At 53.3% G+C, this 16,765-nt stretch overlaps 1 protein-coding gene across 1 annotated transcript in view; it reads left to right on the forward strand.

The window, feature by feature from the left end:
* The window catches only part of LOC137612766 (receptor-type tyrosine-protein phosphatase N2-like), a 98,065-nt gene that overhangs the window by 58,046 nt on the left and 23,254 nt on the right, over window positions 1-16,765 (forward strand). The window contains exon 13 of the mRNA XM_068341469.1: window positions 12,706-12,770. Within this exon, the coding sequence (XP_068197570.1) occupies window positions 12,706-12,770 (65 nt within the window). The remainder of the gene's footprint in view (window positions 1-12,705; window positions 12,771-16,765) is intronic.

Raw genomic sequence — 16,765 nt, forward strand, 5'->3', positions numbered from 1 at the left:
ACCCTAACCCAACCGTAACCCCAACCCTAACCCCAACCCTAAACCCTAACACCAAACCTAACCCTAACACCAACCCTAACCCTAAACCCAACCTCAGCCCTAACCCCAACCCCAACCCTAAGCCCAACCCCAACCCTAACACCAACCCCAACCCTAACACCAACCCCAACCCTAACACCAACCCCAACCCTAACCCTAACACCAACCCCAACCCTAACCTAACCCTATCCCCAACCCTAACACCAACCCCAAACCTAACCCCAACCCTAAACCCTAACCCCAACCCTAACACCAACCCCAACCCTATCCCCAACCCCAACCCTAACCCTAACCCCAACACTAAACCCTAACCTCAACCCCAACCCCAACCCTAACCCTCACACCAACCCTAACCCCAACCCTAACCCTAACACTAACCCTAACCCCTAACCCAACCCTAAGTCCAACCCTTACACCAACCCCAACCCTAACCCCAACCCTAACACAAACCCCAACCCTTACCCCAACCCTAAACCCTAACCCCAACCCTATCCCTAACCCCAAACCTAACACCAACCCCAACCCTATCCCCAACCCCAACCCTAACCCTAACCCCAACACTAAACCCTAACCTCAACCCCAACCCCAACCCTAACCCTCACACCAACCCTAACCCCAACCCTAACCCTAACACTAACCCTAACCCCTAACCCAACCCTAAGTCCAACCCTTACACCAACCCCAACCCTAACCCCAACCCTAACACAAACCCCAACCCTTACCCCAACCCTAAACCCTAACCCCAACCCTAACACCAACCCCAACCCTATCCCCAACCCCAACCCTAACCCCAACCCTAAACCCTAACCTCAACCCCAACCCCAACCCTAACCCTAACCCCAACCCTAACACCAACCCCAACCCTATCCCCAACCCCAACCCTAACCCTAACCCCAACACTAAACCCTAACCTCAACCCCAACCCCAACCCTAACCCTCACACCAACCCTAACCCCAACCCTAACCCTAACACTAACCCTAACCCCTAACCCAACCCTAAGTCCAACCCTTACACCAACCCCAACCCTAACCCCAACCCTAACACAAACCCCAACCCTTACCCCAACCCTAAACCCTAACCCCAACCCTAACACCAACCCCAACCCTATCCCCAACCCCAACCCTAACCCCAACCCTAAACCCTAACCTCAACCCCAACCCCAACCCTAACCCTCACACCAACCCTAACCCCAACCCTAACCCTAACACCAACCCTAACCCTAACCCCTAACCCAACCCTAAGTCTAACCCTAACACCAACCCCAACCCTAACCCCAACCCTAACACAAACCCCAACCCTTACCCCAACCCTAACCCCAACCCTAAACCCTAACACCAAACCTAACCCTAACACCAACCCTAACCCTAAACCCAACCTCAGCCCTAACCCCAACCCCAACCCTAAGCCCAACCCCAACCCTAACACCAACCCCAACCCTAACACCAACCCCAACCCTAACACCAACCCCAACCCTAACCCTAACACCAACCCCAACCCTAACCTAACCCTATCCCCAACCCTAACACCAACCCCAAACCTAACCCCAACCCTAAACCCTAACCCCAACCCTAACACCAACCCCAACCCTATCCCCAACCCCAACCCTAACCCTAACCCCAACACTAAACCCTAACCTCAACCCCAACCCCAACCCTAACCCTCACACCAACCCTAACCCCAACCCTAACCCTAACACTAACCCTAACCCCTAACCCAACCCTAAGTCCAACCCTTACACCAACCCCAACCCTAACCCCAACCCTAACACAAACCCCAACCCTTACCCCAACCCTAAACCCTAACCCCAACCCTATCCCTAACCCCAAACCTAACACCAACCCCAACCCTATCCCCAACCCCAACCCTAACCCTAACCCCAACACTAAACCCTAACCTCAACCCCAACCCCAACCCTAACCCTCACACCAACCCTAACCCCAACCCTAACCCTAACACTAACCCTAACCCCTAACCCAACCCTAAGTCCAACCCTTACACCAACCCCAACCCTAACCCCAACCCTAACACAAACCCCAACCCTTACCCCAACCCTAAACCCTAACCCCAACCCTAACACCAACCCCAACCCTATCCCCAACCCCAACCCTAACCCCAACCCTAAACCCTAACCTCAACCCCAACCCCAACCCTAACCCTAACCCCAACCCTAACACCAACCCCAACCCTATCCCCAACCCCAACCCTAACCCTAACCCCAACACTAAACCCTAACCTCAACCCCAACCCCAACCCTAACCCTCACACCAACCCTAACCCCAACCCTAACCCTAACACTAACCCTAACCCCTAACCCAACCCTAAGTCCAACCCTTACACCAACCCCAACCCTAACCCCAACCCTAACACAAACCCCAACCCTTACCCCAACCCTAAACCCTAACCCCAACCCTAACACCAACCCCAACCCTATCCCCAACCCCAACCCTAACCCCAACCCTAAACCCTAACCTCAACCCCAACCCCAACCCTAACCCTCACACCAACCCTAACCCCAACCCTAACCCTAACACCAACCCTAACCCTAACCCCTAACCCAACCCTAAGTCCAACCCTAACACCAACCCCAACCCTAACCCCAACCCTAACACAAACCCCAACCCTTACCCCAACCCTAACCCCAACCCTAAACCCTAACCCCAACCCTATCCCTAACCCCAACCCTAATCCTAACACCAACCCTAACCTCAACCCCAACCCTAACACCAACCCTAACACCAACCCTAACCCAAACCTAACCCCAACCCTAATCCTAACACCAACCCTAACCTCAACCCCAACCCTAACACCAACCCTAACCCCAACCCAAACACCTACCCAACCCTAACCCCAACCCCAACCCTAACCCCAACCCCAGCCCTAAGCCCAACCCTAAGCCCAACCCCAACCCTAACCACAACACCAAGCCCAACCCCAACCCTTACACCAACCCCAAGCCCAACCCCAACCCTAACACCAACCCCAACCCTAACCCCAACCCCAACCCTAACCCCAACCCTAACCCTAACACCAACCCTAACCCTAACCCTTAACCTAACCCTAACCCCTAACCCAACCCTAAGCCCAACCCTAACACCAACCCCAACCCTAACCCCAGCCCTAACACCAACCCCAACCCTAACCCTAACCCCAACCCTAAACCCTAACCCCAAACCTATCCCTAACCCCAACCCTAATCCTAACACCAACCCTAACCTCAACCCTAACACCAACCCTAACCCAAACCTAACACCAACCCTAACCCTAACCCTAACACCAACCCTAACCCTAACCCAAACCTAACCCCAACCCCAACCCTAACCATAACACCAACCCTAACCCTATCCCAAACCTAACCCCAACCCTAACCCCAACCCTAACACCAACCCTAACCTAACCCCAACCCTAACACCAACCCCAACCCTAACACCAACCCTTACCCTAACCCAAACCTAACCCAAACCCTAACCCCAACCCTCACCCCAACCCTAACACCAACCCCAACCCTATACCTAACCCCAACCCAAACACCTACCCAACCCTAACCCCAACCCCAGCCCTAAGCCGAACCCCAACCCTAAGCCCAACCCCAACCCTAACACCAACCCCAATCCCAACCCCAACCCTAACACCAAGCCCAACCCTAACACCAACCCCAACCCTAACCACAACCCTAACCCCAACCCCAACCCTAACCATAACACCAACCCTAACCCTAACCCAAACCTAACCCCAACCCTAACCCTAACCCCAAACCTAAACCCTAACCTCAACCCCAACCCTCACATCAACCCCAACCCGAACACCAACCCTAACCTCAACCCCAACCCTAACACATACCCTAACCCTAACACCAACCCTAACCCAAACCTAACCCTAACCCCAACCCTAACACCAACCCTAACCCTATCCCAAACCTAACCCCAACCCCAACCCTAACACCAACCCTAACACCAACCCTAACCCAAACCTAACCCCAACCCTAATCCTAACACCAACCCTAACCTCAACCCCAACCCTAACACCAACCCTAACCCCAACCCAAACACCTACCCAACCCTAACCCCAACCCCAACCCTAACCCCAACCCCAGCCCTAAGCCCAACCCTAAGCCCAACCCCAACCCTAACCACAACACCAAGCCCAACCCCAACCCTTACACCAACCCCAAGCCCAACCCCAACCCTAACACCAACCCCAACCCTAACCCCAACCCCAACCCTAACCCCAACCCTAACCCTAACACCAACCCTAACCCTAACCCTTAACCTAACCCTAACCCCTAACCCAACCCTAAGCCCAACCCTAACACCAACCCCAACCCTAACCCCAGCCCTAACACCAACCCCAACCCTAACCCTAACCCCAACCCTAAACCCTAACCCCAAACCTATCCCTAACCCCAACCCTAATCCTAACACCAACCCTAACCTCAACCCTAACACCAACCCTAACCCAAACCTAACACCAACCCTAACCCTAACCCTAACACCAACCCTAACCCTAACCCAAACCTAACCCCAACCCCAACCCTAACCATAACACCAACCCTAACCCTATCCCAAACCTAACCCCAACCCTAACCCCAACCCTAACACCAACCCTAACCTAACCCCAACCCTAACACCAACCCCAACCCTAACACCAACCCTTACCCTAACCCAAACCTAACCCAAACCCTAACCCCAACCCTCACCCCAACCCTAACACCAACCCCAACCCTATACCTAACCCCAACCCAAACACCTACCCAACCCTAACCCCAACCCCAGCCCTAAGCCGAACCCCAACCCTAAGCCCAACCCCAACCCTAACACCAACCCCAATCCCAACCCCAACCCTAACACCAAGCCCAACCCTAACACCAACCCCAACCCTAACCACAACCCTAACCCCAACCCCAACCCTAACCATAACACCAACCCTAACCCTAACCCAAACCTAACCCCAACCCTAACCCTAACCCCAAACCTAAACCCTAACCTCAACCCCAACCCTCACATCAACCCCAACCCGAACACCAACCCTAACCTCAACCCCAACCCTAACACATACCCTAACCCTAACACCAACCCTAACCCAAACCTAACCCTAACCCCAACCCTAACACCAACCCTAACCCTATCCCAAACCTAACCCCAACCCCAACCCTAACCATAACACCAACCCTAACCCTAACCCAAACCTAACCCCAACCCTAACCCTAACCCCAATTCTAACACCAACCCTAACCCCAACCCTAACACCAACCCCAACCCCAACCCTAACCCTAACACCAACCCTTACCCTAACCCAAACCTAACCCAAACCCTAACCCCAACCCTCACCTCAACCCTAACACCAACCCCAACCCTATACCTAACCCCAACCCAAACACCTACCCAACCCTAACCCCAACCCCAGCCCTAAGCCCAACCCTAAGCCCAACCCCAACCCTAACACCAACCCTAACCCTAACACCAACCCTAACCCTACCCAAACCTTACCCCAACCCTAACCCAACCCTAACCCTAACCCCAACCCTAAACCCTAACACCAACCCAACCTTAACCCTAACCCCAACCCTAACCCTAAACCCAACCTCAGCCCTAAGCCCAACCCCAACCCTAAGCCCCACCCCAACCCTAACACCAACCCCAACCCTAACATCAACCCCAACCCTAACACCAACCCCAACCCTAACCCTAACACCAACCCCAACCCTAACACCAACCCTAACCCAAACCTAACCCTATCCCCTACCCTAACACCAACCCCAAACCTAACCCCAACCCTAAACCCTAACCACAACCCTAACAACAACCCCAACCCTAACCCCAACCCCAACCCTAACCCCAACCCTAAACCCTAACCTCAACCCCAACCCCAACCCTAACCCTCACACCAACCCTAACCCCTACCCCAACCCTAACACCAACCCTAACCCAAACCTAACCCTATCCCCAACCCTAACACCAACCCCAAACCTAACCCCAACCCTAAACCCTAACCCCAACCCTAACACCAACCCCAACCCTAACCCCAACCCTAACCCCAACCCTAACCTCAACCCCAACCCCAACCCTAACCTCACCCCAACCCTAACCTGAACCCTAACCCTAACACCAACCCTAACCCTTACCCTAACCCTAACCCCTAACCCAACCCTAAGCCCAACCCCAACCCTAACACCAACCCCAACCCTAACCCCAACCCTAACACCAACCCTAACCCCAACCCTAAACCCTAACCCCAACACCAACCCTAACCCCAACCCTAAACCCTAATACCAACCCTAACCCTAACCCCATCCCCAACCCTAACACCAACCCTAACCCAACCCCAACCCTAACCCCAACCCTAAACCCTAACACCAACCCTAACCCCAACCCTAACCCTAACCCCAGCTCTAAGCCCAACCCTATGCCCAACCCTAACACCAACCCCAACCCTAAGCCCTACCCCAACCTTAACACCAACCCCAACCCTAACACCAACCCCAACCCTAACCCTAACACCAACCCCAACCCTAACCCCACCCCTAAATCCTAACCCCAACCCCATCCCTAACCCCAACCCCAACCCCAACCCTAACACCAACCCCAACCCTAAAACCAACCCCAACCCTAACCCCAACCCTAACCCTAACACCAACCCTAACCCTAACCCTAACACCAACCCTAACCCTACCCAAACCTAACCCCAACCCTAACACCAACCCTAACCCAAACCTAACCCTATCCCCAACCCTAACACCAACCCCAAACCTAACACCAACCCTAAACCCTAACCCCAACCCAAACACCAACCCCAACCCTAACCCCAACCCTAACCCTAACCCCAACCCTAAAACCTAACCTCAAACCCAACCCCAACCCTAGCCCTCACACCAACCCTAACCCCAACCCTAACACCAACCCTAACCCTTCCCCTAACCCCAACCCCTAACCCAACCCTAAGCCCAACCCCAACCCTAACACCAACCCTAACCCCAACCCTAACACCAACCCCAACCCTAACCCTAACCCCAACCCTAACCCTAACCCCAACCCTAACCCTAACACCAACCCTAACCCCAACCCTAACACCAACCCCAACCCTAACCCTAACACCAACCCTTACCCTAACCCAAACCTAACCCAAACCCTAACCCCAACCCTCACCCCAACCCTAACACCAACCCCAAACCTATACCTAACCCCAACCCAAACACCTACCCAACCCTAATCCCAACCCCAATCCTAAAACCAACCCCAACCCTAACCCCAACCCTAACCCTAACACCAACCCTAACCCTAACACCAAACCTAACCCTACCCAAACCTAACCCTAACCCAACCCTAACCCCAACCCTAACCCCAACCCTAAACCCCAACACCAACCCAACCTTAACCCTAACCCCAACCCTAACCCCAACCCTAAACCCTAACCCCAACCCTATCCCTAACCCCAACCCTAACCCTAACACCAACCCTAACCTCAACCCCAACCCTAACACCAACCCTCACCTAACCCTAACCTCAACCCCAACCCTAACACCAACCCTAACCCTAACACCAACCCTAACCCAAACCTAACCCTAACCCCAACCCCAACCCCAACCCTAACCCTAACCCCAACCCTAACCCTAACACCAACCCTAACCCCAACCCTAACACCAACCCCAACCCTAACCCTAACACCAACCCTTACCCTAACCCAAACCTAACCCAAACCCTAACCCCAACCCTCACCCCAACCCTAACACCAACCCCAAACCTATACCTAACCCCAACCCAAACACCTACCCAACCCTAATCCCAACCCCAATCCTAAAACCAACCCCAACCCTAACCCCAACCCTAACCCTAACACCAACCCTAACCCTAACACCAACCCTAACCCTACCCAAACCTAACCCTAACCCAACCCTAACCCCAACCCTAACCCCAACCCTAAACCCCAACACCAACCCAACCTTAACCCTAACCCCAACCCTAACCCTAAACCAAACCTCAGCCCTAAGCCCAACCCCAACCCTAAGCCCAACCCCAACCCTAACACCAACCATAACACCAACCCCAACTCTAACACCAACCCCAACCCTAACCCTAACACCAACCCCAACCCTAACCCTAACCCCAACCCCAACCCTAACACCAACCCTAACCCAAACCTAACCCTATCCCCAACCCTAACACCAACCCCAAACCTAACCCCAACCCTAAACCCTAACCCCAACCCTAACACCAACCCCAACCCTAACCCCAACCCTAACCCCAACCCTAACCTCAACCCCAACCCCAACCCTAACCTCACACCAACCCCAACCCTAACCCGAACCCTAACCCTAACACCAACCCTAACCCTTACCCTAACCCTAACCCCTAACCCAACCCTAAGCCCAACCCCAACCCTAACCCTAACACCAACCCCAACCCTAACCCCAACCCTAACACCAACCCTAACCCCAACCCTAAACCCTAACCCCAACACCAACCCTAACCCCAACCCTAAACCCTAATACCAACCCTAACCCTAACCCCATCCCCAACCCTAACACCAACCCTAACCCAACCCTAACCCCAACCCTAAACCCTAACACCAACCCTAACCCCAACCCTAACCCTAACCCCAGCTCTAAGCCCAACCCTATGCCCAACCCTAACACCAACCCCAACCCTAAGCCCTACCCCAACCTTAACACCAACCCCAACCCTAACACCAACCCCAACCCTAACCCTAACACCAACCCCAACCCTAACCCCAACCCTAAATCCTAACCCCAACCCCATCCCTAACCCCAACCCCAACCCCAACCCTAACACCAACCCCAACCCTAAAACCAACCCCAACCCTAACCCCAACCCTAACCCTAACACCAACCCTAACCCTAACCCTAACACCAACCCTAACCCTACCCAAACCTAACCCCAACCCTAACACCAACCCTAACCCAAACCTAACCCTATCCCCAACCCTAACACCAACCCCAAACCTAACCCCAACCCTAAACCCTAACCCCAACCCAAACACCAACCCCAACCCTAACCCCAACCCTAAAACCTAACCTCAAACCCAACCCCAACCCTAGCCCTCACACCAACCCTAACCCCAACCCTAACACCAACCTTAACCCTAACCCTTCCCCTAACCCCAACCCCTAACCCAACCCTAAGCCCAACCCCAACCCTAACACCAACCCTAACCCCAACCCTAACACCAACCCCAACCCTAACCCTAACCCCAACCCTAAACCCTAACCCCAACACCAACCCTAACCCCAACCCTAAACCCTAACACCAACCCTATCCCTAACCCCAACCCCAACCCTAACACCAACCCTAACCCTAACCCTAACACCAACCCCAACCCTAACCCCAACCCTAAATCCTAACCCCAACCCCATCCCTAACCCCAACCCCAACCCTAACCCTAACACCAACCCTAACCTCAACCCCAACCCTAACACCAACCCTAACCCTAACACCAACCCTAACCCAAACCTAACCCCAACCCCAACCCTAACCCTAACACCAACCCTAACCCAAACCTAACCCCAACCCCAACCCTAACAATAACACCAACCCTAACCCTAACCCAAACCTAACCCCAACCCTAACCCTAACCCCAACCCTAACACCAACCCTAACCCCAACCCTAACACCAACCCCAACCCCAACCCTAACCCTAACCCTAACACCAACCCTTACCCTAACCCAAACCTAACCCCAACCCAAACACCTACCCAACCCTAACCCCAACCCTAACCCCAACCCCAGCCCTAAGCCCAACCCTAAGCCCAACCCCAACCCTTACCACAACCCCAAGCCCAACCCCAACCCTTACACCAACCCCAAGCCCAACCCCAACCCTAATACCAACCCCAACCCTAACCCCAACCCTAACACCAACCCTAACCCAACCCAAACCTAACCCCAACCCTAACCCAACCCTAACCCCAACCCTAACCCCAACTCTAAACCCTAACACCAACCCAACCTTAACCCTAACCCCAACCCTAACCCTAAACCCAACCTCAGCCCTAAGCCCAACCCCAACCCTAAGCCCAACCCCAAACCTAACACCAACCCCAACCCTAACACCAACCCCAACCCTAACACCAACACCAACCCTAACCCTAACCCCAACCCCAACCCTAACACCAACCCTAACCCAAACCTAACCCTATCCCCAACCCTAACACCAACCCCAAACCTAACCCCAACCCTAAACCCTAACCCCAACCCTAACACCAACCCTAACCTCAACCCCAACCCTAACACCAACCCTCACCCTAACACCAACCCTAACCCAAACCTAACCCCAACCCTAACACCAACCCTAACCCAAACCTAACCCTAACCCCAACCCTAACCATAACACCAACCCTAACCCTATCCCAAACCTAACCCCAACCCTAACCCTAACCCTAACCCCAACCCTAAGACCAACCCTAACCTAACCCCAACCCTAACACCAACCCCAACCCTAACACCAACCCCAACCCTAACACCAACCCCAACCCTAACCCTAACACCAACCCTAACCCTAACCCCAACCCCAACCCTAACACCAACCCCAACCCAAACCTAACCCTATCCCCAACCCTAACACCAACCCCAAACCTAACCCCAACCCTAAACCCTAACCCCAACCCTAACACCAACCCCAACCCTAACCCCAACCCTAACCCCAACCCTAAACCCTAACCTCAACCCCAACCCCAACCCCAACCCTAACCCTCACACCAACCCCAAACCTAACCCCAACCCTAACACCAACCCTAACCCTAACCCTTACCCTAACCCTAACCCCTAACCCAACCCTAAGCCCAACCCTAACACCAACCCCAACCCTAACACCAACCCTAACCCCAACCCTAACCCCAACCCTAAACCCTAACCCCAACCCTATCCCTAACCCCAACCCTAACCGTAACACCAACCCTAACCTCAACCCCAACCCTAACACCAACCCTCACCCTAACACCAACCCTAACCCAAACCTAACCCCAACCCTAACACCAACCCTAACCCAAACCTAACCCTAACCCCAACCCTAACCATAACACCAACCCTAACCCTATCCCAAACCTAACCCCAACCCTAACCCTAACCCTAACCCCAACCCTAAGACCAACCCTAACCTAACACCAACCCCAACCCCAACCCTAACCCTAACACCAACCCTTACCCAAACCTAACCCAAACCCTAACCCCAACCCTCACCCCAACCCTAACACCAACCCCAACCCTATACCTAACCCCAACCCAAACACCTACCCAACCCTAACCCCAACACCAACCCCAGCCCTAAGCCCAACCCCAACCCTAAGCCCAACCCCAACCCTAACACCAACCCCAAGCCCAACCCCATCCCTAACACCAAGCCCAACCCTAACACCAACCCCAACCCTAACCCCAACCCTAACCCTAACACCAACCCTAACCCTAACCCTAACACCAACCCTAACCCTACCCAAACTTAACCCCAACCCCAACCCTAACCCAACCCTAACCCCAACCCTAACCCCAACCCTAAACCCTAACACCAACCCAACCCTAACCTTAACCCCAACCCTAACCCTATACCCAACCTCAGCCCTAAGCCCAACCCTAAGCCCAACCCCAACCCTAACACCAACCCCAACCCTAACACCAACCCCAACCCTAACCCCAACCCCAACCCTAACACCAACCCTAACCCAAACCTAACCCTATCCCCAACCCTAACACCAACCCCAAACCTAACCCTTACCCCAACCCTAACACCAACCCTAACCCCAACCCTAACACCAACCCCAACCCCAACCCTAACCCTAACACCAACCCTTACCCTAACCCAAACCTAACCCAAACCCTAACCCTAACCCCAACCCTAAACCCTAACCTCAACCCCAACCCCAACCCTAACCCTCACACCAACCCCAACCCTAACCCTAACCCTAACCCAACCCTAACCCCAACCCTAACACCAACCCCAACCCTAACCCCAACCCCAACCCTAACACCAACCCCAACTCTTACCCTAACCCCAACCTTAACCCAAACCTAACCCCAACCCTAACACCAACCCTAACACCAACCCTAACCCTAACCCCAACCCCAACCCCAACCCTAACCCTAACACCAACCCCAAACCCAAGCCTAACCCTAACACCAACCCTAACCCTACCCAAACCTAACCCCAACCCTAACCCTAACACCAACCCTAACCCAAACCTAACCCTAACCCCAACTCTAACCCCAACCCCAACCCTAACCCTAACACCAACCCTAACCCTACCCAAACCTAACCCCAACCCCAACCCTAACCCTAACACCAACCCTAACCCAAACCTAACCCCAACCCTAACCCCAACCCCAACCCTAACCCTAACACCAACCCTAACCCAAACCTAACCCCAACCCTAACCCCAACCCCAACCCTAACCCCAACCCTAAACCCTAACACCAACCCTAACCCAAACCTAATCCTAACCCTAACCCCAACCCTAAACCCTAACCCCAACGTTAAACCCTAAACCCTAACCCCAACCCTAACCCTAACCCCAACCCTAACCCCAACCCCAACCTAAACCCTAACCCAAACCTAACCCTAACCCCAACCCTAAACCCAACCCTAACCCTTAACCCTTCACACCGTGAACAGAATGACTTTGGGGTTCCTCTTTCCCATGATGCTTTTCTTCTTCGTTGCTCCTGCAGCTCAGCAGAAGACGTCTCTGGAGAAAGAAACTAAGCTCAGCATCCTGGAGGCGGGCGTGGCCGACGTGAGTCCATCACCCTACACGTGTGTGTGTGTGTGTGTGTGTGTGTGTGTGTGTGTGTATGTCTGTGTGTGTATGTGTGAGTGTGTGTGTGTTAGCGTGTGTGTGTGTGTGTGTGTGTGTGTGTGTGTCTGTGTGTGTATGTGTGAGTGAGTGTGTGTGTTAGCGTGTGTGTGTGTGTGTGTGTGTAGATACTCTAATGTGTCGTGACTGAATGGGGGGGCCGTTGAGGCGCCGCTCTGTCTTTTCTCTCAGCGCTTTGATATGGTAATGTCAGCTGGCTGGGGGGGCCGGGGGACAGATGCATGCTGGGATATGCCCCAGGTGTCAGGCCTACCTGGTGGCCCTGGTTTTCTGTGCAGCTGGACGATGGGGGGACGATGAGGGGGGACGTTCCACCTGCGCGTTTGGAGAGCTTGTTTGTTTATTTGTTTGTTTGTTGTTGCTATGCCCCGCCCTTCACCCCCCCCCCCATCCTGTTCCTGCTGACTGCTCGTCCAGCCAGCCCCCCCCCATAGGACAGGCAGGCCCAGAGACACTGTTACCCTGGCGTGACACCAACAGAACTGTCACCCCAGGTGCAGCCATAATTACCCCCCCACCTCACCACCACAGTTACCCAGAATGCCTCACTCCCTCTGCGGGGCGAGCAGAAGACTGAGGTGTCAGCTTGATGTGCAGCCGATGGGGGTGTGATGAATACCCCTCTCATGGGGGGGTTTGAGGGCGGAGCTCCATCCAGTGGATTGAATCCAGTCTGAAACAGGAAGTGACTGAGTAAAGGAGGAAGTAGGCGTGTGGCGGTGGGCTAGCTGTTAGCTCCTTCGTCAGGCTGATCAGTTCAGATCAATAACTGATCAATAGAAGCGGCAGTGGAGACACATGCCTGCTTCTCACTTCCTGTTTGTCTCCTTCCTGCTGCTTTTATTTTGAAGGAGATGCTGTGTCAGACGTGATGACACGCGCAGAATGAAGGACAGAACCCTTCAACACGCTTAAAAACACGCTAGGCATTCCTGTCGTCACGTCTCTGACGTGATCACGTTTCTCTTCTTCAGAAGGGAAACGTCTGTTTTTTGTGAACGCACCGCTTTGGATGACATCACACACACCGGAGCCTCTGATTGGTTCGCTCTCATCCAGGCAAGAAGACTGAAAGGTTTCACTGTCAGAGACTGTCGTGTTGTCTGGTCCAGGTCGATCACACGGTGGCTTCCTGTCTGGACCCCCAGAGTCCTCACACTTCCTGTCTGGACCCCCAGAGTCCTCACACTTCCTGTCTGAACCCCCAGAGTCCTCACACTTCCTGTCTGAACCCCCAGAGTCCTCACACTTCCTGTCTGAACCCCCAGAGTCCTCACACTTCCTGTCTGAACCCCCAGAGTCCTCACACTTCCTGTCTGAACCCCCAGAGTCCTCACACTTCCTGTCTGGACCCCCAGAGTCCTCACATTTCCTGTCTGGACCCCCAGAGTCCTCACATTTCCTGTCTGAACCCCCAGAGTCCTCACACTTCCTGTCTGAACCCCCAGAGTCCTCACACTTCCTGTCTGAACCCCCAGAGTCCTCACACTTCCTGTCTGAACCCCCAGAGTCCTCACACTTCCTGTCTGAATCCCCAGAGTCCTCACACTTCCTGTCTGAGCCCAGAGGGGGGGTCATTGATCCGGTTTTGGTCTGGATCAAACTGAAAGTCTGACGGTTCAGACCTAAAGAAGAGTTCAAGGACCTAAAAGACACAAAGCAGGAGGTCAAGGTGTCTGTTCAGGGTTAGAGTTAGAGGTTAGAGGTCAGGGGTTAGAGTTAGGGTTAATGCTAACATTTATGCATGTAACTCATGCTAACATTAGTTTATCACATTGATTGTTGTTTTGTTTAAAATCGTAGCTCCTCCCCCTCTCTTAGTGCCTCTGGACGAGGCCCCCACCGGGGAGCGGGTTGCAAACCCTCGCCCCCCCTCCCATTGTGCCGTGAAATAAGATCCGTTAGCTTCAGTCGGGACATGGGGGGGCCTGGTACTGTCCCCACTGACCTGGGGACAATACCAGGCAGGATGCTGGTGGGAGGGGGGAGTTCAGACTTGCTGCCACAGCCCCCCCCGCTCTCAAAAGTTAATGGTTTGGTCCAGGGTGGAGTCCGTTCAGCGTCAATGCTAATGCTAATGTGTCACCTGTTCACACCGACACCTCCCAACCCCCCAACCCTAACCCCCCAAAACCACTGACCTGTTACCACTGACCTGTAACCACTGACCTGTAACCACTGACCTGTAAACCACTGACCTGTAAACCACTGACCTGTAAACCACTGACCTGTAAACCACTGACCTGTAGAACACTGACCTGTAAACCACTGACCTGTAAACCACTGACCTGTAACCACTGACCTGTAAACCACTGACCTGTAGAACACTGACCTGTAGAAAACTGACCTGTAGAACACTGACCTGTAGAACACTGACCTGTAGAACACTGACCTGTAAACCACTGACCTGTAAACCACTGACCTGTAGAACACTGACCTGTAGAACACTGACCTGTAGAACACTGACCTGTAGAACACTGACCTGTAACCACTGACCTGTAAACCACTGACCTGTAAACCACTGACCTGTAGAACACTGACCTGTAGAACACTGACCTGTAAACCACTGACCTGTAAACCACTGACCTGTAAACCACTGACCTGTAAACCACTGACCTGTAGAACACTGACCTGTAGAACACTGACCTGTAACCACTGACCTGTAAACCACTGACCTGTAGAACACTGACCTGTAGAAAACTGACCTGTAAACCACTGACCTGTAAACCACTGACCTGTAGAACACTGACATGTAAACCACTGACCTGTAAACCACTGACCTGTAGAACACTGACCTGTAGAACACTGACCTGTAAACCACTGACCTGTAAACCACTGACCTGTAGAACACTGACCTGTAAACCACTGACCTGTAGAACACTGACCTGTAAACCACTGACCTGTAGAACACTGACCTGTAGAACACTGACCTGTAGAACACTGACCTGTAAACCACTGACCTGTAAACCACTGACCTGTAGAACACTGACCTGTAAACCACTGACCTGTAGAACACTGACCTGTAGAACACTGACCTGTAGAACACTGACCTGTAAACCACTGACCTGTAAACCACTGACCTGTAGAACACTGACCTGTAAACCACTGACCTGTAGAACACTGACCTGTAGAACACTGACCTGTAGAACACTGACCTGTAAACCACTGACCTGTAGAACACTGACCTGTAAACCACTGACCTGTAAACCACTGACCTGTAGAACACTGACCTGTAGAACACTGACCTGTAAACCACTGACCTGTAAACCACTGACCTGTAGAACACTGACCTGTAAACCACTGACCTGTAGAACACTGACCTGTAGAACACTGACCTGTAGAACACTGACCTGTAAACCACTGACCTGTAAACCACTGACCTGTAGAACACTGACCTGTAAACCACTGACCTGTAGAACACTGACCTGTAGAACACTGACCTGTAAACCACTGACCTGTAAACCACTGACCTGTAGAACACTGACCTGTAAACCACTGACCTGTAGAACACTGACCTGTAGAACACTGACCTGTAGAACACTGACCTGTAAACCACTGACCTGTAGAACACTGACCTGTAAACCACTGACCTGTAGAACACTGACCTGTAGAACACTGACCTGTAAACCACTGACCTGTAGAACACTGACCTGTAGAACACTGACCTGTAGAACACTGACCTGTAAACCACTGACCTGTAGAACACTGACCTGTAGAACACTGACCTGTAAACCACTGACCTGTAAACCACTGACCTGTAAACCACTGACCTGTAGAACACTGACCTGTAGAACACTGACCTGTAGAACACTGACCTGTAAACCACTGACCTGTAGAACACTGACCTGTAGAACACTGACTGATGTCAGTGATGTCAGTGTGATGTCAGTTTGACATCGGTGATGTCAGTGTGT

The sequence above is a fragment of the Antennarius striatus genome, chromosome 18, assembly GCF_040054535.1.
Source record: "Antennarius striatus isolate MH-2024 chromosome 18, ASM4005453v1, whole genome shotgun sequence".
Classification (NCBI taxonomy): Eukaryota; Metazoa; Chordata; class Actinopteri; order Lophiiformes; family Antennariidae; genus Antennarius; species Antennarius striatus.